The 23,802-nt window shown below is 39.8% G+C and overlaps 1 protein-coding gene across 2 annotated transcripts in view; it reads right to left on the bottom strand.

Moving 5' to 3' along the window:
* Positions 1-23,802, bottom strand: part of SNX24 (sorting nexin 24) — a 95,265-nt gene that overhangs the window by 40,788 nt on the left and 30,675 nt on the right. For both annotated transcript variants that reach the window (XM_050913700.1, XM_050913701.1), the window contains exon 2: positions 7,618-7,701. In XM_050913700.1, the coding sequence (XP_050769657.1) occupies positions 7,618-7,701 (84 nt within the window). The remainder of the gene's footprint in view (positions 1-7,617; positions 7,702-23,802) is intronic.

Below are 23,802 nucleotides of genomic sequence, written 5' to 3'. Positions count from 1 at the left end.
TGGGATGATACCTCACAACATCACTGTGACGTACCCAGATATTACCTAGCCAAGTGCAGTGACAAAACACGACAATTTCTAACTCTAGATTTAGGCAACTATGAACAGGTGGGAAAAGTACAGGTAGAAGAGCTAACCATTTCTCTGGAGAGCTGGCAATCAAGAGAGCAAAATATCCATGCTCTCAAATTGCACCAACAGATTGAGAGTTGTGTTTAATATCTTACACAGAGAAATAGAAAGATTGCCACTGAATGTATTTCCAAGGGAGCTCCATAACTATTCCTCTAAAGATTCCCACAGGAAAGCTTTTATAGATATATACGGAAATGCATGTATGCATACACATACACGAGTGCATATAGACACAAACATATATTCTGACAACACTAAGAATCCTCTTGTTGGAGCAACATATTTTTTCAAAACCAGAAATATTAACGTTTTCCTCAAAACTACGGAGCAAAAATAATAACTGGAATAGACTCCATTGCATTTTAATAGAAGGTGACATTAGACATTCTTTCTGTTGGATATTGCCTCTGAGTAAATCCGAGGCAAGGAATGCAAGGAAAGAAACTCAAAATTGACTTTGACATGCATACCCATGGGAGACTGAGAATTTACATTTCATCTTTGAGCTTGCTGAGATGTCACTATAGGAAAAAGCAGTGCCAACATATCAACGTCTCTACAATCACAAGTAACGAAGCTGCAGCGAGGAAACCTCAATTGCTCTGGAAACATTCTGCAACTTCCTTATTTCTTAACAGTGCTAAATTACAATTAAACATGAAGTGCGAAAAACAACCCACCAAAACAAAACCCCAAACCCATGAACTTTTACTGACTGATATTAAAGCCAGAATATAAACCCCCATTTTTTCCTCTAAATTGACCAAGAATGTTGAAGAAGCTATGGTCACAGCTGTTGTGAACTATGACAGCACCTGCAGATGAGTAACAAATGAGGAGAATGCTCCAGACGAGGGGAGACAAATCTGAAACAATACAAGCATCCACCAAGGCCTAGCTGCTTACAAGATAAATACTCTGCGGCTGGTACCTCAGCTGATGATTAACAATCCTTTTGTGCTCTGTGGCCCTGTTATATAAAGCATCCAAAAAACAATTGCTTAAATGTGCAAGCACAGGTACTGTGTGTAGGTATAAAGCATATGCCGTACAGATGTACGAAGAATAAATGATAAGCTCACGTTCTTATGCTTACAATAATCCAATAATATTTTGCAACAAACACTTATTACAATGTCAAAGAATATTAGCACTAACACAAAGCAATATGTGTTAGCTATATTGCTTCAGACCTGTCCCTACACAAGAAATATTTACCTGAGGACAGTTATTGTCTGTAATACCTTCCTGTCTATAACACTGACCTAATGCCTATTTGACATACTGTAGTCTCTATTTCCTGCAAGACTAAAAGATGGCTCAAATTATCAAGTAAAGAATTATTTGTCCAAGTGTGAAAAGTCAATATGATTTAGAGTGTACACTAATTATTTTAAAATTACAAATAACTTGCAAAACAAGATGTATAGAACTTAAGATTTTTGCAGATTTCACTGCAGTAGTTGTAACGCTGTCACCTTCTAGCATTCTGGTGCTTAAAAAGAACTACCAATATTTAAAAATGTAAAGGGAAAAAAGTATAAAAAGGAATTAGGGAATAAATACAAATAAATGGTTGTGTTTTTAACTGTTATACACATAAAAAGAATTTAATTCTTTCTAAAAAAACTCTCCATATAAGAATAATAAAACTTTTGTTCAGACTTGAATACAGTACTGTAATGTGAATGGTGCATAGCCTGGAAGGCCTGGTTTGTCATTCATAACCAGGGAAAAGTATAATGGCCTATGCAAACTATTTCAAAAAAGCCAACAGCAGTGGATGGTTTCTGTCAAGGGAATAAGTTGTACTACTGGTGTAGCATGGCAGTCTTGAAAAGATTTTAAACCTTTTCCACTACAGTCAGATTGCACAGGAAGTGGGGCTTTACATTTTTACACAAATGGAATGTAAGAAAGGTTGAGCCCAAGGAGACAAATTCAACCATGTTCTTGGAAATGGCTTTGTTTAAAAAAAATTAACAAAATTAATCAAAACATTAATTGGCATTCTGATGAATGAATAATGTCCTATATGAGCAATGGAGTTCTCCTTTCTCCATACGATGCCAGTGGAGCATGTCCTTCTCCAGCAAAAGGCACAATCTCCCCTTCAGCCTCTATTCCAATTATTCTACCACGGTTGCTCTCTACAGAAGCTTTGTTTCTCCTGGTCACTACACACATCTCCAGCACTAAGGGCACCTTGAATGTGCAGTAAGTCTAAAGACACCTTTCCAATTGCCATGTACTCACAGCAGTTTAGAGTGAAACTTACATTTTAAATTAAAGGGGAAGAGAGGAACAAAAAATAAATACCCTATTGGCATGCTGAAAGCAAACTGGTATCTGGACCCCAGTGTAAATAGTGTCATGGGATGTGAACAAATTGGTCACAAAGAACAATCCAGATACAAGTTCAAAATATTCTTCTCCAGTAGAAACTGTTCAAATACACACCCCGCTTTTTTAAGAGCACTGAGATTTTCTGCTCTAACACAAAACAGAGAGGAGAAGAAAGGGTGAAACTGCATACTGTATTACCAGAGAATGCTTTCTCCAGGATTTCTGTAACACTGAAAGCACTAAGAAAGGTTCAGAGCATGAGCTGTTCAACCATGTTGTATTGGGTTTGCGTGGCAAGGTTTTGGTAGCGGGGGGGGCTACAGGGGTGGCTTCTGTGAGAAGCTGCTAGAAGCTTCCCTTATGTCCAATGGAGCCAATGCCAGCCAGCTCCAAGCTGGACCTGCTGCTGGCCAAGGCCAAGCCCATCAGCGGCAGTGGTAGCGCTTCTGGGATAGCATATTTAAGAAAGGGAAAAGAGGTTACGGGGAGTAGCAGTTGCAGCCAGAGAGCGGAGTGAAAATATGTGAGAGGAACAACTCTGCAGACACCAAGGTCAGGGAAGAAGGAGGGGGAGGAGGTGCTCCAGGCACCGGAGCAGAGATTCCCCTGCAGCCCGTAGGGAAGACCATGGTGAGGCAGGCTGTCCCCCTGCAGCCCGTGGAGGTCCACGGTGGAGCAGATATCCACCTGCAGCCCGTGGAGGACCCCACGCTGGAGCAGGTGGATGCCTGAAGGAGGCTGTGACCCTGTGGGAAGCCCGCGCTGGAGCAGGCTCCTGGCAGGACCTGCGGACCCGTGGAGAGAGGAGCCCACACTGGAGCAGGTTTGCTGGCAGGACTTGTGACCCTGTGGGGGACCCACGCTGGAGCAGTCTGTTCCTGAAGGACTGCACCCCATGGAAGGGACCTGTGCTGGAGCAGTTTGTGAAGAACTGTAGCCCATGGGAAGGACTCATGTTGGAGAAGTTCATGGAGGACTGTCTCCCGTGCGAGGGACCCCACGCCGGAGCAGGGGAAGAGTGTGAGGAGTCCTCCCCCTGAGGAGGAAGGAGCGGCAGAAACAGCGTGTGATGAACTGACCGAAACCCCCATTCCCCGTCCCCCTGCACCGCTGGGGGGAGGAGGTAGAAAATTTCAGAGTAAAGTTAAGCCCAGGAAGAAGGGAGGGGTGGCGGGAAGGTGTTTTTTTAAGATTTGGTTTTATTTTCTCATTATCCTACTCTGATTTGACTAGTAATAAATTAAATTAATTTTTTTCCCCAAGTCGAGTCTGTTTTGCCTGTGACGGTAATGGCTGAGTGATCTCCCTGTCCTTATCTCGACCCACGAGCCTTTCATTGTATCTTCTCTCCCCTGTCCAGTTGAGGCAAGGAGTGATAGAGCGGCTTTGGTGGGCACCTGGCATCCAGCCAGGGTCAACCCACCACACATTTACTGAAATGCTACTACAACTTCAAAAAGTAAGACTTAAGAAAAGAGATGTATTGTTGCCAAAATATGCTGGGTGCTTTATATCTGTACAGGGAACAAATAAGGAAAAAGTCACTATCAAGTCTGCAGAGTAATACAAGAAAGCAAGAAGATGAGGAGTAAGATGAAACAAATTGAAGAGTGGTGCAAAGTGTCTGGCTAGAATACCTGTTTTTCAGGTTTATTTTGCTGCTATTTCTGGAGAGAGAGAAAGGGACCATAATTTATGGTTTTTCTGGTGTTCTAAGGAGAAATTTCTGCAAAGGGAGTTACTGCAGAGGAAGTAGTGTACAAGGAGACAAATCTGAGAGTGAGACTGCAGTTATTCGTGACTTTTGTGTGGAGTAATTGTGCAAATCCGGAAATTACAGTGAAATTAGACAACACCAAAGGGAAGAAGAAGAAGAAGTGGAGGCATTCAATGCTTTTTTTGCCTCATTTTTTAATAATATGCACAGACCTTGGGCTGTCCAGTCCCCTGAGTCAGAGGACCACGAGTGTGGGAACAGTGACTTTCCCATTTGTGAACACTGAAATTGTAAGGGACCAGCTGTATCAGCCTAATGTTCACTAGTCCATGGGTCCGGATAGGATTCATCCCAGAGTACTGAAGGAGCTAGTGGATGTTATGGCAGGACCCCTCTCGACCATCTACCAAAGCTCTTGGGAGTTTGGGGAGGCCTCTGCTGACTGGCAGCTAGCCAGTGCTATTCCAATTTACAAGAAGGGCATGAGGGAAGACCCAGGGAACTACACACCTGTTAGTCTAACCTCAGTTCCTGGAAAAATTATGAAGAAGATTATACCGGGTACTACTGAAAGGCATTTAAAGAATAACACAATCATCAGGCACAGTCAACATGGGTTAACAAAGGGAAAGCCCTGTTTAAATAATTTGATATCCTTCTATGATAAGGTCACCCGCCTAGTGGATGAAGGCAAGGTGGTGGATGTAGTTTTCCTGGATTTTAGTAAGCCTTTTGATACTGTTCCTTACAGCATCCTTCCGGACAAGTTGTCCAACTGTGGGATAAGCAGGTTCGTGGTGCGCTGGGTGAAGAACTCGCTGAAGGGCAGGGCTCAAAGGGTTGTAGTGAATGGGGCTACATCTGGCTGCAGCCAGCCACCAGCAGTGTTCCTCAGGGCTCAATTCTAGGGCCAGTTCTGTTCAATATATCCATCAATGATCTAGATGCAGGATTTGAATGCACCATTAGCAAGTTTGCTGATGATCCCAAACTGGGAGGTGCTGTTGACTCTCTTGAGGGACAAGAGGCCTTGCAGAGGGATCTAGATAGATTGGAGCATTGGGCAATGATTAATGAGATGAAATTTAACAAGCCCAAAAGCCAGATTCTGCACCTAGGATGGAGTAACACTGGGCACAAGTATAAATTGGGAGAGGAGCGGCTGGAGAGCAGCCCTGCAGAAAGGGATCTGGGGACGCTGGTTGACAGCAGGCTCAGTATGAGTCAGCAGTGTGCCCTGGCAGCTAAGAGGGCAAACCACATCCTTGGGTACATCAAGCACAGCATAACCAGCCAGTCAAGAGAGGTGATTATCCTGCTGTATTCAGCATTGGTGCGGCCTCACCTTGAGTGCTGTGTGCAGCTCTGGGCCCCACAACTTAAGAAAGATGTTAAGGTACTCGAATGCATCCAGAGGAGGGCAACAAAGCCGGTGGAAGGGATGGAAAGTATGTCCTGTGAGGAGCGGCTAAGGACTTCGGGTTTGTCTAGTTTGGAGAAAAGGAGGCTGAGGGGTGACCTCATTGCTCTTTACAGCTTCCTGAGGAGGCGAAGCGGAGAGGGAGGTGCTGAGCTCTTCTCCCCGGTACCCAGTGTCAGGATGCGTGGGAATGGTTCAAAGCTGCACTAGGGGAGGTTTAGACTGGACATTAGGAAGCATTTCTTTACCAAGAGGGTGGTCTAACACTGGAACAGGCTTCCTAGAGAGGTGGTCGATGCCCCAAGCCTGTCAGTATTTAAGAGGCATTTGGACAATGCCCTTAATAACATGCTTAACTTTTGGTCAGCCCTGAAGGGGTCAGGCAGTTGGACTAGATGATTGTTGTAGGTCCCTTGCAACTGAAAATATTCTATTCTATTTTAACTACAGGAGACAGTCTACTTGGGTAGGGTGCGTTTTAAGCATATAAATCCTGATTTTCCCCTCTTAATGTTTCCTAACTTACTTAGTTGTATAATCTCTACTCACCTGCTTTACTTTCAATTGCAGGATTATTCTCATATGTAAAATAAAGCACACATGTATTGCAAGGCTTAGTCGTGGGTGAGTGAGTTGTACCACTGATTCTGACACTGTTGCTCATGTGGTATCATATTCAATGTGAACACAAGGGGCAAAATATCTGAGACACATTTGAATTAAAACAATAAACAAGGAAACAAGTATTAGAAAGTGGCAGCTGATACCACAACTGGGGCAAGAAGCAAAAAAGCAAGACATACTAGCACATCTTAATAACGGTGCAGTAAAGCAAAATATATTCTTGATCTTTGGACTTTTAAGGGCCAACACACAGATGGGTCAATAGTTGCCTTTTGTTGACCCAAATTTGCTTATATCTGTATACCATATAAGGCTGGCAAAATCCGTCCTCTCTGGCACCAGGATAATGCCTCTGCCCTGAATGAGATGATTCCTGAGCTGATTCAGAGCCACCAGCAAACATGCTGGTGTGGGTAAGCTCCTCTGACACTGCAGTGCCAGGAGCTGTAAACACCCGTGCTCCTCTCTGTCATTTGCAAAGGAAGCTTTTCCATATTGAAGGCAAGCAGCATCAGTCAAAGCAGCTGAGTGTGCACACACTCCACTGCCACTGAGAGCTACAAACCAACATTCACTTGACCCAGGTCCTAGGAACGAAGGACTGAAGCTCTTCATTTCAGCTCCACCGCTGGCAAGGGGCTGCAATGCTTTTCCAGAATTCTCCTTCACAATATCTGGCCTCCATAAGGCAGAAAAAATGTAAAACTTGCCTTTCAGCTGCACAACTGTATAGCAGCATCCAGATCAGCTTGGAGAGGAGAAATCATACTTTTCCTTTAACAGTGATCAAAACAATTTAAAGAACAATTAGTGGATAACTAATCTTGAAAGTACTGAGTTCCCTTCTATATATTAGTAAGATGATTCAGTAGACAAGCTTAGCAGATATTTTATTTCACATTCATTGTATGAAGAGCAGCACAGTGAGATAGTCTAAGTCTTTTTCATGTCTAGTTTCCTGGTGTATACAAGTTGTTTCCTCAGCTTTACATATAGCAAGTTAGCAACACAATTTATAGAACTAACAAATTATTTGCTTAATTGGATAAAAACCAAAACCATATTTACTTGCTATAGGAATGTGTCTTATTTTGTTATTTTACAAGAAGAAAAAAAACATACTACAGACAGCATTTTAGCAATACAGCATGCAAACAATAATCAAAAAGAAAAGGAGAGTTAGTAACATCTGAGAAGTCATCATCCCCTTCCACAAAATAGAGAAGAAACTGAGTTAGTTGGGAACTCATTTACAGAGACATGAATCACAAGATGTATTTAAGATAAACCATGTATAGTAACAATTTCAAGAGAGAGGAAAACATCACAACTAAGGCAAAACAAAGTTACATGTTATAATGAAAGATATCACTACCTTTTTATGAAGTGCATGGAATTCACTATACCTCTTCTCCACAAAATGTTTCCTTCCACTCATTAGCACTTCTATTTTAAAGACCTGAAAATTATAAATAATAAAAATACAATTAATGTTACTTGAACAAACAGTTCTGTGACATGGCTGTGACTGCACATTTTACCACGGTCATTCCAGCAGGCGGTCCCAAAAAACCCATGACGACTCACGAGGCGCAGAAGTACAACGATTAATGGGAAGTATGGCTGAATCTTCTGTTAACAAACTCTGTTATGCATGGAAAAGGGGAAATACATGCAAACGCTATATCATAGGTTAATTTGCTCCTAACCTACAAATTCATGTGTAGTCTCAATTGAGCTTGTGCTACTATCTACACCCTAGGAAAAAAAACCCAAACATGGCAAATGCTTGTTTTCTTTGTATGATACATGTGACAGCTTTTGTTGCTGCCTCTGGAAGGTTGAAAGGCCAGGAGAAGCAGCTCTCTGGATCCACTAATTAGTAGTCACTAACATGACATTTTCTTGATTCTCAGGTCGCCGGGTCAGTTCTGAGGGTAAGTGATGAGAAATATTTCAAAGTACTCGAGAAAACATGACCTATTAAATGAAGACAAAATCAGCAGAAAAGCAATACAGAAAAGGTGCCTGGTCTATCTAGGAGTTCTTTGTTTTCTGTTTTGCTCACAAAATGCTGGAAATAATTATTTCCAGGACAGTGAGAGATGATGTTGAGGACAGATGATTACATCAAGATCCAAGACTTAGGCCAAATAAAAAGTTCTTTGAAATAAATTTGCAAACAGTGTTTATGCCTGAATGCAGAAAAAAGGGGTTTCTGTCACAACATGCCCAGCTAGCATTGATCAGAGCAAACATACAGAAACCATGCTGAATAAACACTTTCTATTGTCCACTAGAACGTGCCTTGCAAACAGGTCAAAATGGTATGGTTTTCACCAGCTAGCCAAACCACATTAGTAACAGACAGCATTTTATTTAATCCAGACTGAAACGTGTCTACCTTTGTTTGAATGCAGTATGGATGGGACTGCAGTCATTTCACACCGGTTTACATTACCAAAATTAGTTCAGATCATTGTAATAACTTGTGATACATTCTACCTCTTTGAAAAGGACTATTTCTATGTCCTAATCACCGCGAGCAGATGACCTTATTTGGATGCATTGATCGCCACCCCTCCACCCCCAATCTATTTAGACTATTTTGAGAGAAGAGCTATTGGCTACTAAACAATTGTCTTCTGTGTGTGAAGAAACTCCAAGGCACCCTTAGGAATATGTTGTAAGTTCAGAGTTGTAAACAGAATCACATGTAAAGAAAAAATCAATGTCGGCTTTTTTCTTTAGTTGAGACTTAACATCCTAATTATATGAGAGGAAAACATTATTTACATCTTACGTTCTACACACTGTATGAAAGAAATAGATCTGCCAGGAACAAAATCTTTTGGATTGCACAGGAAAGCCATTGCATTGAAGGAGTTTCAAGGATAACTTGGTGGGAAGAATGGATAACAGAATATGAAACTAGTTATGTTAGAAGTGAACATGAGTCACTAGATAAGGTGTTGCAACATTTTTGAATTAACTTGATATTAAATCTCCAGGAATTAAGAGCAACTCATAACATCCACTTGCACCTCAGTCAGCTAAGAGCCACCGCACCACTGTTAGTTTAGCACTTCCGTTCGCTACAGGGTTTGCCAAGCAATTTGGACAAGTCTATGGGGCTCCTGCCTCAGCTATAAGTACTCCCTTGACAGGTAACTTTCTTGTGAATCATGGCTTGGCTTGTGCATTGGTTTTAGTCACATATGTGCAACTTCAGAGAAACGTCTTTCCCTCTGAAGTCTATAAACCCGTCATTTCATAGAGGAGAATAGCTGGAATACGGGGAAGAAGGGAAATATAAATTCCTCTGTGGATCTTCTTTTCAAAGAATGTATCTCTCTTATTCTGTGTTTCATCACTGGTTATGGAATTACTGAAATGGCTTCAGAACACCAAAAAAATATGCAGCATTTATTCATCCTCCTTTTTAACCTTAGCAAAGTTTTAATTACTGTTTCATAATTTTTGCTAATAACTTGACACTAAAGAATGTATTTCCTGGTCACTTTCACAGAAGACGTGAGAAGAGAGAACCACAGCTTCCTGTGCACAGTGATGTCATTTCCAAAACCACAAATGTGCTACCTTTACATCCTCAACTGGTTGTACCAGTATAAAGGCTTTAACTTTGCCTCCTACCATCCAGAGCCCTTGCATCCAGCTTCAGCAGCCATCTAAAATTTACAAAGCTGGACAACAGATCCGCTATGCATGAAGTCGAAAATTACTGTTTGAAAACAAAACCCTGCAAATGGTGTTTCTAATCTACTCACTGTGGCACCTATATTTCAGAAATATAAAGCAATTTGTGATAAATCAGTGGACAATCTGTAAATGTTTTCACTTAATGCAAATCTAAATATTAAATTGATTTACAAAGTAACTTATAAAGCAGAAATGCAAGTAAGTGAAATAACACATACTGTGCTTATGAACTTCATATTATTAAATTACTTTATTTAGACAGCATAAGTTCCAGGTTTGCCTCCTCACTGTTTACCAGATCACAATTCACAAGAGCAAACTAAAAGTGTAGAACTGAGTTTCTGTGCCACTAGTTCATATGACGACATGGCTTTGTGTGGAAGACAGAAAGATACATTAGCTTATGAGAGAGACAGAATCTCTTCATGGATTCAAAATAGCTATAGACAAATCTCACACAAATTTAACTGAGCAATTGCAGGCCTTGACAGAAAAACAATGTAAGGAAACTGGTGAACATAGATGAAAGTGCCAAAATAAAGACGGAAGAACTATGGGGGAAAAAAATGCAACACTGCAAGGAAATTACTTTTCTTGTAAAAATGTTCATGTTCTATGAACAGATAACTCTGAAAAGACATATGACTTTTTATAAGTCACAGTTAGTTAAACGAAAAATGCAACAATTAATCACTGAATAAGACAAGTAAAATGCTTTTCCCATAGTCATTGAAATACCAGAAATTACACTGCACTGAAAGATTTACAGTTCATCCTGACTAGGACACAAGGGACCATAGATATGAAGACATCAATCAGAAAACTCTTCACGAGTACCCTGAAACTAGAAATGTCTCACCTTTGTTGGTTACTACCAGAACAGTTATCAACGATGTTTGCACAAAGCCAGAAGATCATTATCCATTAAAAGCATTCTTCCAACAGAATTTAACCCACATAACTGATGTATGGGACAAACACCTTTGGATTGGATATCAGTATGAATAATGTTGATCTTATGCCTAGCAGAATTGCAGATCCGCCATTGCAATTCATAACCATCAAACCTGTAAAGGAAACTCTTCCAGAAGAATTCCTAAGTTTTTTTGTTAATAAGATAGCAAAAACTTTCAGGTCTGACTACAAAACAGATTTACATATGATTAAAAAAAAAAAACCTGAAAAACTTTTTTGTCTCTCTTCTTTGCCTCCACTCTGTTCCAATGATATGGATTATATTCAGATCTTGGAAACCATCTTCTTAATTTCTTATTGTCAGCAAGTATGCCTAATTTTGCCATTTTCCTGAATTTGTCCATTCTGATCATTGGCAAACCTTTAACTGAATGATCCTTTGTCACTCTTTTCAGGAAGAATACTTACATCTCTCTTATTGCTGCAGAAACTGGATGTTACTACATAGTAACTAAATTGGATTATATATGGGCAAACAATTGGTACTGTAGCACTGTGAATTTCCAAGACAGAAAGCACAAATGGAAGAAAACAGGAACCAATAAGACATACAAGAACCACCCATGCGTTCCTGTAAGCCCACCAGTATTATAAGTGCACATCAAGAACTGTTTCGTAAGCAACATTGATACTGCCCTCCTTCAGCTCCCCCCTATGTCAAATGCTTACACTGGATACAAAAGGACACCTTTTATCTGACAATTTGATGTGAAAATATGCACCTCCAGTAACTTTGTCTCAAAGAACCCAGACTGACCAGTTTAACAAAAAACACAGACAAGAATGACAAACATAACCAGGAGCAGGGAGGAAAACTAATGAGAATAGTAACTTAGCTTGGTTTTCTTTACATGAGAAATACACAGATGGCACTTTTATATTCACTCATCGAAATTACACTAACTACACAGTTTATAATTATGGTAAATTAATACTATCATATTGTTTATATTTATACATGGAAAAATGAATTACAAATTATATAAACTTCTGAAAAATTACAGTTGAGAAAGAGATTTGGGGCAGCCTTGCTTAGAATGACGAGATACAAAAAACAGAAGCAGAAAAAGAGAAGTTTACAAAACCCAGATACATTTGTCTAACATTCACCAGGAAAGAAAACCCCACAAAATTCTAGTGCTGTGCTTTTCTCTCTCAAGACCAAGCTTACCAAGACTAATTCTTTTTAATATATTACTTACAGAAATAAATACATCCCTTTAAATGCTTCAGTATGCTTGACAGACTTTTGTCTGAGGAACAGCTAATGCATTCAAAGTGTCAAGAAACTCAACCTTAAACCTTTGTCATGGCCGTATGGAAGGAATTCCAGAGCAAATGAAATGACAGCTACAGTCCATGAAACACTAATAGGATTTCCACGTGTTTAGTGTTTCATTATTGTTCAGACAATGGCACATTTTCTGTCTCCGTTGTGCTATGACTAGAACAAGACCACGGCATATAGCAGAGATCAAAAGATGACTTTAAACCTATTCCCATTCAACTGATCTGGGGGAAAAAAAAAATCCACAGAATCAGTAAGAGCACCTGGGTGGTGGCGGTAACCAGAGCCACATGTAGCTGCAGCAGCAATTCGGTATCTCAGGGGTGTAAGTCCCTCATGGCAATGCTCCATACTTCTGAATACCCTCCACAGCAGAGGCGGAGATGAGGACAGTATTCAGAGCCAACTCAAACTTCAGAGCACCCTTGATAAAACTGAATCTCCCTATCCCTCAAATGAAAACAAATTAACTTATTCTGACTTCATCCTTTGGAAGGGGGGGCAGCAAAACTTAGTCTGCAGTGGGCACAGGGCAGCTCAAGGGCACCGAGACAGGCTGACAGGGGTCATGGAGGCATGAGGCAAGGGAAATCTCCCTTTTTCTCTCCTCTCCAATCACATTCCCCCCAGTTGTAGTTCTCCCCTGTCTTGCACCCACTGTTTACTTTGGGTTATTCCCACCATGTCCACTTGCTGAGTCTTAAGACCTTCTGTGCCTTAGGGAGGTTGCTTACAGTCACATCTTTGCCTCCTCTCTGTAGCAATTGCTCTCCCCACTATACACAAGCAGCCCCTACACAAGCTCCTGCATGGTCTTCCCATAAGGAAAGGGCCCCCTTTCTGCTGCAGAACTGGGAAACAAGTTGGGGCACAGTAAAGAAAGAAGCAGAACAGCCCTGAAGAACTCAGTTTGTTCCATTTGGTTTTGCTGGGGCCCTAAGAAGGGATCAAAGTGGCTGTAAGAGGCAGTAAAGGAAAAGAAGCAAAAGATTAGGTATTAGAAACTGAGAGTAATCAGAGTGCTGGGGGGCAGCTCAGCTAGCGCAGATGTTTGGAGCACCAGTCCTCACCGGCAGGCAATGGGTTGACAGCTACTTCCACCTCCCTGCTCACCTGGGCAACTGCTTGTTGTGCCTCTGCTTCGACCTCCAGCGGTACAGCTCTACTCAACACAAGCGTTTCACTTTTACTGAAGGGCCCCAAAGAGATTCAGATCCATTACATTATCCATTACAAGATGCGCTTCTCTTACCTAAAGTCAGCTCAGAAGTTGGGTTGGACCCACAAACAGCCCCTTTCCCCCACCCCAACCACTGTCATGTCTGTTGTATGAAATCAGACTGTTTCACTTAGTCCCAATTACAATGTACAATATTAAGTTACAGCTCAAGAAAAAAAGTACTTAGTTTTATTAACAATGGAAATCAAGGCTTGACATTATGCAATTATGACGTTGCTTTGTCCAGAGTCTGTGAAGGAGAAAGACCATGTCAGAGAAGTGAAACGTTCGCTGCAGGATTTCCAGAGAGTATTCCCAACAGCTCCAGTCTGTGTGAAGCAGTTACCTGATCCCTCCTGGCCTGGAGAAGCAGTCTTACTGTTTTTATAATACAATAAATAGATTCTCTACTGTGACATAAACCCATTGAGAGGACAAGTATGTTGTTTCAGTGACTCCTTCTGTTAAATCTCATGTTACTGCAATCTAACCTGGACCTTCATTACTAAAAAAAAAAAAAAGATGTGTACCCAAGAACAATCACAAGCACATGTTCTTATAAACATGGCTCCTACTTCAAATGTCTCCTTACTAATTTTATGTAACCTTCAGCCATTTATTTACTGAAAAGCTGTCTCTTCACTAACGCTTACCAGTGTAACTGGTACCAGTACCTACCTAAACCACACTATAGTCTCTTTGAGAACCTTTCAGCATGCAGTTTGTCTTTCCCACCAATGCTACAAAATAATTCAGGATATTCCCTCTCCTATACTCTTTTGCAGTATGGGCCTCCTCCACTCACACAATGGCACAGTGTTGGTAGGAATTACGTACAAAAGGCATGCATAGGACTCGGGGGTATTCTTTCTGAAGATGGCCTTTGAGAAGTGTACGTTGTATTTCTTAGGGTTTAGAGGAAGAGGTAGTAAAACAATTTATACTGCAACCCAGTCAGATAGTTTTGTAATTCCTACAACATGGGAAGCTCGAGGGAGGCTTCTACGGAGCTGTCACTGTTGAATGAAAGAGTAGCTGACATATAAGAGTAAGTAGTTTTCTGATTTTTTCAACGCTCTTTAAACCAATCTTTTCCAAACACATGGTTCATAAATCCCATAGGAACTTCTCTGTCATTTCCTGAAAAATAACTTACTTGGCTTTCCAAGCTAAAAAGCCTCTCCCTTGCCAGCAAAACACTGACTCTGGAAATCTAATTTGTAACCAAACCAAGAAGCTACAAGATCTGACTTGCTCTTGATATTTTTCTTTATTAGCCCTGCAGGGCACAACTGTTACACAGATGACACCCTTCTAAAATCTCATTGTCACTGTGGTCACCTATTTGGCTAACTTTCTTAAAATCAAACTTAAGGAAAAACGTGTTGATCTTTTACTGAAAAAGGAAAGAAGTTCCTAACACATGCTAATACCTACGGCTGCACAGACAAAAAAATCAGCCTGCTCTGCTCTATTCGTCCATCTGGATCATCTCAATGTCTCTTATCGGAAGTGTTCTACTAATAGAACAACCATGAGCCTTTTTGTGGAAAAGATGAACTTTCCAATAGAAATAGTACATTGGGATAAAATACTTGAATATTGCAAGAAATAACTGATGGCAAAAGTATATTTACATGAAACAGATGAATTCTAAGCTTGATGAAATACAAAGACTCTTCTCTTTTGTCACAAAATCCTTTGCTATTTTATCTGGAGAGTCTATAAAGAGTCCTCTCACTTCCCAAGGCAGGACGCAACTCCTAACCACAATGAAAGTGCTCCCATATTGCAGCCAACTAGCTGCAAGCAACTCCTTTTTGCGAGAAGCTAGACACAAGACCAAATTTTCTCTAGAAACTTTAAGTCTGTGTTACTTTGTTTGCACTCGTAGTTGCTGTCTGGAGAACACCTGGGCCACCTAAGACCTCCAAAGCACAGATGTTTTGTTTACAAACAAAAATGTCAAATAGTGTCAAAGAACACTTTAAAAAAGTATACACACAGCAGGGTGATGAGCATTACACTTCAAAGGAGCTGGCTTTGTACTGTCTCATACTCCATGGTATGTCTACCATGGTATGTGAATTTAGCCTTTTCCTATGCTAGTGACTAACTAAACACATAAGAACATGAAACACGACAGTATTTAGTCAAGTTACAGTATACACAAGTTATTAAAAAATCAGCTCCACATTCTTCATGGTGAGTAAATACCAGGGGAAAGAAATACTGTATATCCACCTTGCATCTTTGCTTATTACGGTCTCTGCAGTAATCCATCTGAGAAGTCTCTGCTCCTCTTTACCTGTCAACATAAGTAGTTCATCTGAATCATTTTTCAAGAGCAGTAGTCAAAGGAGGTTGCTTTTCTAAATGTCTGTGCAGCTTAGCAAAGACCCTTCATATATTACATTTAAATATTGGGATTAGCCTGTCTTCAGCCCAAAATGGAGAATTCAAATGCTATTCTGTTAATAATGAAGATGAGCAGTCAGGATGCATGCAACATTTTCAGGCACTTCATTTCAAGGAGTTAACTCATCCAAACACTCACTAAATTAGCATTGGTCTGCCTTCCAAAATGGAAACCTAATTACCTCTGCTATTGCCTGCCATCTGCGTTATGCTTACATGCAACTGACAGCACTATTTCAAACATCAGCACTCGTTTCTGAAAAGAGCCATTGTATCAATTTATCAAAGAATGCCATCCTGCTTACCAAAGGTTTCTCTTGCCAGGTTAATCTCTTTTGAATGGTAATTCAAAGTGGGATGAAGAAATAAACTCAAATAGCTATAAGGCAGTTTAATTTCTTACTGGACTAAGTCTGCCGTGACTGAGACAAGACCTGAAACAGGTTACCAGGATGTGGTTATTGACACATCCAACTGCAGAAAAGCCAGATGGTTCTTCACGTGCAAGAAAGCCAGAGGGAACAGAAGTGACAAACTCAGCACAACTACTGAAGAAAATGCAAGAGCAGCTATCACAAACAGTGCCCAAAAATAATAGAAGATCATGCCCAAATTAAGATTTAAGTTTTTAAGCTTCTGAATTTACATGCTGTGACTAACAGGGCATTTATGTTGTAGTTGGCTTGGTGGCCACAGTGAATGCAGATATACCTGAGCCAGATTTAAACTAGTTCAGGTACTGCTGGCAGCAGAACAGTAGCAGCAGCGTGGGCAGCACAAGCCACAAAACTTGTGGCAAAGTCTGGACAAAGCTCAGTGCCAAGGGGGCCAGCCTGTCTCTATCCTGGGTACATCTGCTGGAGCTGCAGTCAGTGAGGTGCAGGCGTCCCACAAAAGGGAGCAGGGTGAGTGTGAAGTTCAGAGGGATGCAGCGTTCAGATTTGACTTGAAAACAAGGGAAGAACACAGGGAAGAGAGAAAAATATTTCCTAATTTGCTTTCCTTAGAGTTACAGTATAAAACACAGCAAGTAGCTGAATCGCAGACGCTTCAGGCAGAACTGTATTGGCATTAGTGGAAGAGCTAAGGCAGCACAGAATTTGACTCAAACACCCATGTCTGAGAAAAGGCAACATCTAAACCACTTATGGAGACTACATCCAGTGCAATTTTGTCAACATATTGTATAGGTTCAAAGGCAGTACAAATACTAATACAAACCAATATCCAGGATAATATATATAATTAAAGTATCCTATGAGCAATTTTGAGATACAAGATTGAATAACCTATCAGAGAACACTGGTTGTACAATTAAATATTTATCATTTCAAAGACAATGAAAATTGATTCAGTGAGAATTATGTTAATTTGCAACTAGCCTCTCAATCACTTCGAAGATATTGAGGCAAACATCGAGTAATTACATGCCTGCACATGTATCCACCCAGATAAAGTATTACGTATCCAACACATTTCAGAAAGATTTTAAATAAGTTATAAATTGAGTCTGATGCTGGAAACATGGAAATAAAAAGCGTGCATACTGCAAACAAAGCGACAGGCAACGGATGGTTGAAAATTGTGCTAAATGTCTAACTGCTGACTGTCACTTGAACTGAAGATAACACAATGTGCCAATCTCTTCAAATGTTAACTAGAAGCATCAGAGTCAAAAAGTATTCACAGGTCTAAAAATCTGTGACTGTCTTTTCCTCAAAGAAAAAAAAATTGAAGACACAGCCAAGCACGGACTACCAAAGAACTAACTTGCCTTGAACACTTCAGTAATAAAAGCTAGTAGATTCCCGAACACAGCACTATGAGGAAACAATATCCATATACTAATTTTTAGCTGAAATTTGAGAGTCACATTTCATGTCCTGGTTCTTGGGTGTAAAAGAAATCTTCATTTACTGTACTAGAAAACTCTGGATGTTCATTACCCACAGATACCAACCAAGTCCCCTATTTAAATACATACAGACTTAAATCCCTAAGTTCAACTGGACAAATTCAAAAGTACTATCAAGAAAAAAATGACAGATAACAATAAGAAGTCATTACATATACAATGTGATACTGTCACAGATATCACTTCTTCCCTCATTCTGAGGCTACAAATTTTCTTTTTGCCTTATTATGAACTTAGTGAAAACTTCAATCCCCTATGCAAACCTCATCAAATCTTAGCATTTTCCTGGTTCTCACCTTTTGTACTGAACAGAATAACTTTTTCCATTTCTATTCACACAAAACACTGCCATAAATAACTTCAAATATTTTTTTTGTTACAAAGGCTCTATTATCGTGAGTCTCCAGTGCCTCCCCGCAGAAGGAACGTAAAATTTGCTTAGTTTAAGTTCTTAGTTGCAGCGAAAGTTGATTCTTCTATGTATTTACAGAAAGTGCCACTTCTCTATTTACAGGGCAGAGAAAATGCAGCTTACCTTATCCTGTATGTGTATGAGGCACCATCTTATCGCCAACTGCCTCAGCAAGCAACTGCTCATCTTTCTGTACAGCCTCTGTCTCTACTCACCTTTTCTTTCGCCCACATATGTTGTTCACAGGTAAGAAATCTGAAGGGGTAACGAAGGGACATTCACCTTGAGCTGATTCCTCACCTTCCTGTTTCATGCTGCAGCTCACACACACTACTGCTATTTTTAATTAACATCTCAATAACATTTGAAGACGACCTGAGATGGAGTTAATTTCATAAAATATATTATAGGAGTTAATGGCAGTGCTAGGAGTAGTTAGAATCATCTAATATTTTCCATTACAAGACTGTTCTCAGTTACTTATAGTTTTGCCAACCTTTAATTTTTGGGCTTAGATTTTCCATACCAGGTATGTGATTCAGACAGAAAATATTTTTAGAAAGTTACAGCTTAGACAGTTCAAACACATACCTAAAGAAAAATATATTTTACTTTACCCATGCCAAAACACCCAATCAAAAACCCCAAATCCAACTCAAAACAAAACCCAAACCATTTCACACAAATTCCCCCAAGATGAGGGCAAGAAGACCAGGAAGATAGGTGGGAGGCAAATTTGGCCAACCCATAAACTTCTGGAAAAAAGCCTAACTCCTAACAAAACTTTGCACAGAGTATGTGCATAATGCAGGTTCTCCAATGGCATCAGCACTGCTGGTGTTCTGTTATTTTTACAGTGCGTCCATACTCACTGAAAGTTTATGGCATTTCCACAAAGTTAGGGCAAATTTCAGGCCTACAGAATACTTTTCTACAGTTCAGGAGCTGCTATGACATTAGGGAGCAGAAAAAAGATTGGAGGATGTTTTAAAGTTTTTGCAAGAAAGACATGCTGGACAGGAATCTATACTATGGCACAGGGGAACACCACCTGAAAGACCATATTGGGTTACCATTGAAATAAGCAGGCCAAGGAAGAGCAGGAGAAGGGGTTTTTAGTCTGAAGTACTCCGGCTCCTGTAACCTTGAAGGGAATGCACGATTTCATCATGTATGAATCAGAAACGTATGTCACTGCATCTGCTTGCTGTGAAAACCCATTGGTAACACATGATATCCCTCTCCCTCCCTCTGCTGCTGGTGGGGCAGCTGGATGATAAAAACTCAAGCGCCTCTTAGTCTAGAGGTCTACACCAGGGATCTAAAAGCTCCATGTCCACCGGTCATATGTCTGGGGCAGTACCTATCCAAATGATATATTCCCTTCCCTTTATTCCCAGTTGCCTGCTCAGGGGTAAAAAGTAGGAAAAGGGGAAACCATTAAGAAACAATGGTTGTGAATTTAAGTACTCGTAGTGTCATTTAAGCTCTTCACACAATGCAACCCAGCGTCCCTGCACATACGTACTTTCACCAGTCAGTCACACGCTACTTTTCCCCACTGAGTGTCCACTTAGTTCAGCATGCAGGACTGACAGTGTCGTGGGAACAAATGAGCAATGGATGATGTCCTTAGGGTGTCTTTCCATGTAAGAACTAAAAAACATTTTAAAAGGCAGGAAAACCATATGTATGGCAAGTATGGCCTTGAGATTAAGGCAAACAGTAACATCACAGTCACTTTGGAAACTGTGGATCTAAAATCCAAGTACTTCTGCAATGCTGAACAACTTATTTCATGCTTTTTCCTAGGAAAACCTACTTCAAGCATCCCACTTGGGCATGATTCAGAGGCCCAAGCCCTCAGAGACCCAGCAGATGCAGAGCAGAGATGTACAATGTGCTTACACTCATGCAGACAACAAACACATCCCACCTTGCATACTGTTGTACAGGTCCCTATTTCAGGACATGACAAACTAATCCTGGTACTTACTCGCTTCTTCCTGACTTTGTCAGGAGGGCTTTTTAATAAGGACTGCATATAAAATGTGGGGGAAAAAACCAACAAAAAACCAACAAAAAAACCCCACCAAACCTGGCATGTGCACACACAAGCCCAAATATCTCCTGAAGTCAGCTCCTCCGCACACTGCCAGTGCTGGCATCTAGCTGATTTAACCTAAGAAATTGTATTGCTGCAGGGACCACTGTTGTTCTACACGTAGATCCAACATCTCTCAACTCCTCCTTCCAGGGTATATTACAGAGGTGGAGGAGGAAATAGAAGAGCTATTCCACAAAATGCAGTATTGATTTTTCTACCTGAGGAAAGAGACTCTCAGTGAAAAATATTTCCTTGCTCCTCTACCTCATGAGAGAAGAAAAGTCTCAAAAAAGACATTAACCTGCAAAACCATGAACCACTGCAGAATTTTGCTCCAGCCAGTGTTTTTGGCATACGTTGACACTACGTAACTGAAAAATAACCAAATAGTATTCATACTTCAGGTATTCTTGAAATACATAAAAAGAAAAAAAGTTATTTTTCCTCAAAACTTCTTAATCACTGCAATTACTAACAAATACTGAAGGAAACCAGTGGAGGATTTTTAAGTAGAACAAACTCCTCTAACTATTCTTTAAGATAACTGAAAATAGAGCAAACCAATTCATTAAAATGTGTAGGTAAAAAGCTGCTAGTGTTAAAAGGGTGACATGTTCTTATTCCTATATTACCTGTTAGCTTTGTAAGATCTTGACCATTAATTCTACATTAAATTGTAATGCCCTACTAAAATGGAACATAACATTTCTGACAGCAAAGACTGATAGGATTTGTAATGGTCTTAAAGGAAGACATGAAGTATTACTGTAGTTTACAGTGACAAGACAATAGTCATAAGACAATTTCAGAAAAAAACTAGGACTTGAATGCTTTCGGACAGTTGTTGCTTTATGTACATATTACTCAACATGTTGGGTTTCAAAAAGTCTTGGGTCTTCCCCCAAGATGTGTCACCACATCAATCTGCAAAATAAATAGCTTGTAAAATTCTACTCATCAGAAATAGAAATAAATATTGTAAAATGTATAATCCTATTGCCAGATCTTTCTTTGCATTGAAAACAACATTTTCTCTCAAATCTCCTTCTATTCATTTTTTTTAAACGAACCAGTGGAAAATTACTGCATGCAAAGTTGACTCCATTTTTCTAGAAAAATAAGACCATCACCAGATCTAGTGCTGAATCTGGCCTATTTAATAGTTTCATCAGAAAGTCTACATTAGATAAACACTGGAGCCAGGGCCCAGAGAGTTAGTGGAGAAATTCGAAATATGATAGGACAAGACCCTGCACAATCTGATCTATGTTAGTCCTGCTTTGAGCAGGGGTGGGGCAGGAGGGTGCCTGGACCTCCACGGGCCCCTGCCAACCTAAATGACTCTATGATCCTACGAAAGCTCCTTCCAAGTCAGGAGGAAAAGTAAAAAGACAAAAAAACCCAGTAATTTATTCACAATTGACAAAATCCTTCCTAAGTTACAAATAATGCTGGTTTGCTCAAATGGCAATTCCAGAGAGCCAGGAGGGTATCTCAAGCATGCCTCATCTTTGTGGTTCTTTCCATTTCCTCTGTGACTCCGGCAGTGCTTTCTTATACATTCATTATTTCCATTCCAAACAAGGATAATATTTGCTTTTAGGGGTTCTACAAACAAGAGTGAAATTTCTCAGATTGCTGGTGATCTAGTAGTGTCGTCTTCGTTGTTATCACTGAACAGTATAGCACACTGTCTCAACAAAAGTTCAAAAGCTAACTAGCAACAACTGGCACTCTCTGTATGTCATAAAAGTCGCTGGATTAACGAAGAAGCTTATCAGATTACCAACATGTATTAATCATGCATTTAAGATTATATACTGATTAATACATGTATATAACACAATGAAAGTTACTATTTAAGTGCTATCTTATGTGATTAGGATTTAAGCTGAAGTTTCTAGTAAGAGAAGATCAATGCTTTTCTATGCTCAGAAGCCTTCAAACTGTCAACCTACATTCAATGAAACATACTGAAAATTGAAAATTCAGCAGCAATTTACAGTAAAATGAATTTAATATCCAATAAATAAACTGTATAAATTTACATAAGCAAAACTCTTTTTCCATGTTTACTGAAATTGGTCCACGGTGTCATGAAATCACAGGATCTATGCTCTACTGATGCACACCGATCCAAATCTCACAAAGACTCAGGCAAGACATGTGCCCAATTCTGTGAATACGTCCTAAAAAGCAGCAGAAGAAAGCATTATGCTGTCAAAGCAAACTATTATTAAATGTGTAGCATGTAAGTGGGACTGTACTGTTGGGTAAAACTAAGGGTCTCCAAAAATGCTGAAGATATTAAAATAACCTTTGTTAGGCACAGTGCCTATTTAGCGGACAACTGAAGCAAAGCCCAATCTCAAAACACTACAGAAGATGCAAAGATACCCGAATGATCTTTATCAACAAAATAGCTCAGTTACTACATGAAAAGGGAAAGCATGTGGAGACAAAACAGTAAATAAACCTGGTTTAAAATACAAATCTTGTAATCACAAGCTTTTATATCCAACTAACAATACCTAACTGTGAGATGATCTATTTACGCTGCAAGATCTGTATACATTTTAAAATCGTTTGGTTTGGTGCTGTTTTAAATTTTAACGTACCACAAAGCATCCATTTATTAATGAACACATTGCACTTAATAAATAAATAAATACATTGCCTGCTTGTAATAAGAGGTATTTAAAATATTCAACATATCAGGAATAGAAGTCTGAAAATAGTTTTCATGTTTTTGCTTGTTCTTAAAATGGGAATTCAAATGCCTTAAATTTTTGGTGAAAAGTCCCAGTAATGACTAAACAATGACCCAATACCTTCTCCCTTCTACCCCCTTCATACAAGCTGGCTTACAGTGCTGCCATACCAGCCTCAACAAACATTCTTCCGCAGATTATGGTCCAGTCTAAAGTAAGAACTTAAAATGTGTTTGCTCTTTCCCTCACCTCCCATTTCAAGGTATTTTAATCAGTGAAAAGTTGTACTTTCTAGACTTCTTGTTAATACGAAGAAAAAAGAGGTTCTCTGACTGAAAAAAACCTCAAGTGACTTGCTTCCAAATCAGATTTCTACTGTCCCCTCTCAAGACACCTATTTACATGAAATCTCTTATAGTTTCTCTGCCTGTATAAAATGCAGATGCCACTGCACATCAGGCCTGTGTTTGCCTCTTTGCACAGACAGTCCAAAACAGTTTTCCTGATCTGTTTCAACTTGAAATGTTGTCAATATATGGATTGTCTTGCTTTCTAATTCAGTGAAAAATCTAGTTTTCCATTAGTCTCTGCCTTTCTAATTTTCGATACAGCTTTACTAAATGTAATTATTAAAGGCAGATTCAAGAAAGCAATTACTGAGCTACTGGTTTGTATCTCTGAAGTCTTAATAAGGAACAAGAAGTTGAAGTGACAGAAACACTGCAAAATCTGTAAATAAAAAACCCCAAACCTGGCTATGTGTTTACTTTAATATATAAAATACACAGAGAGAAA

The sequence above is a fragment of the Gymnogyps californianus genome, chromosome Z (genome assembly GCF_018139145.2).
Source record: "Gymnogyps californianus isolate 813 chromosome Z, ASM1813914v2, whole genome shotgun sequence".
NCBI classification, from domain to species: Eukaryota; Metazoa; Chordata; class Aves; order Accipitriformes; family Cathartidae; genus Gymnogyps; species Gymnogyps californianus.
This window is presented reverse-complemented; position numbering and strand designations above follow the sequence as displayed.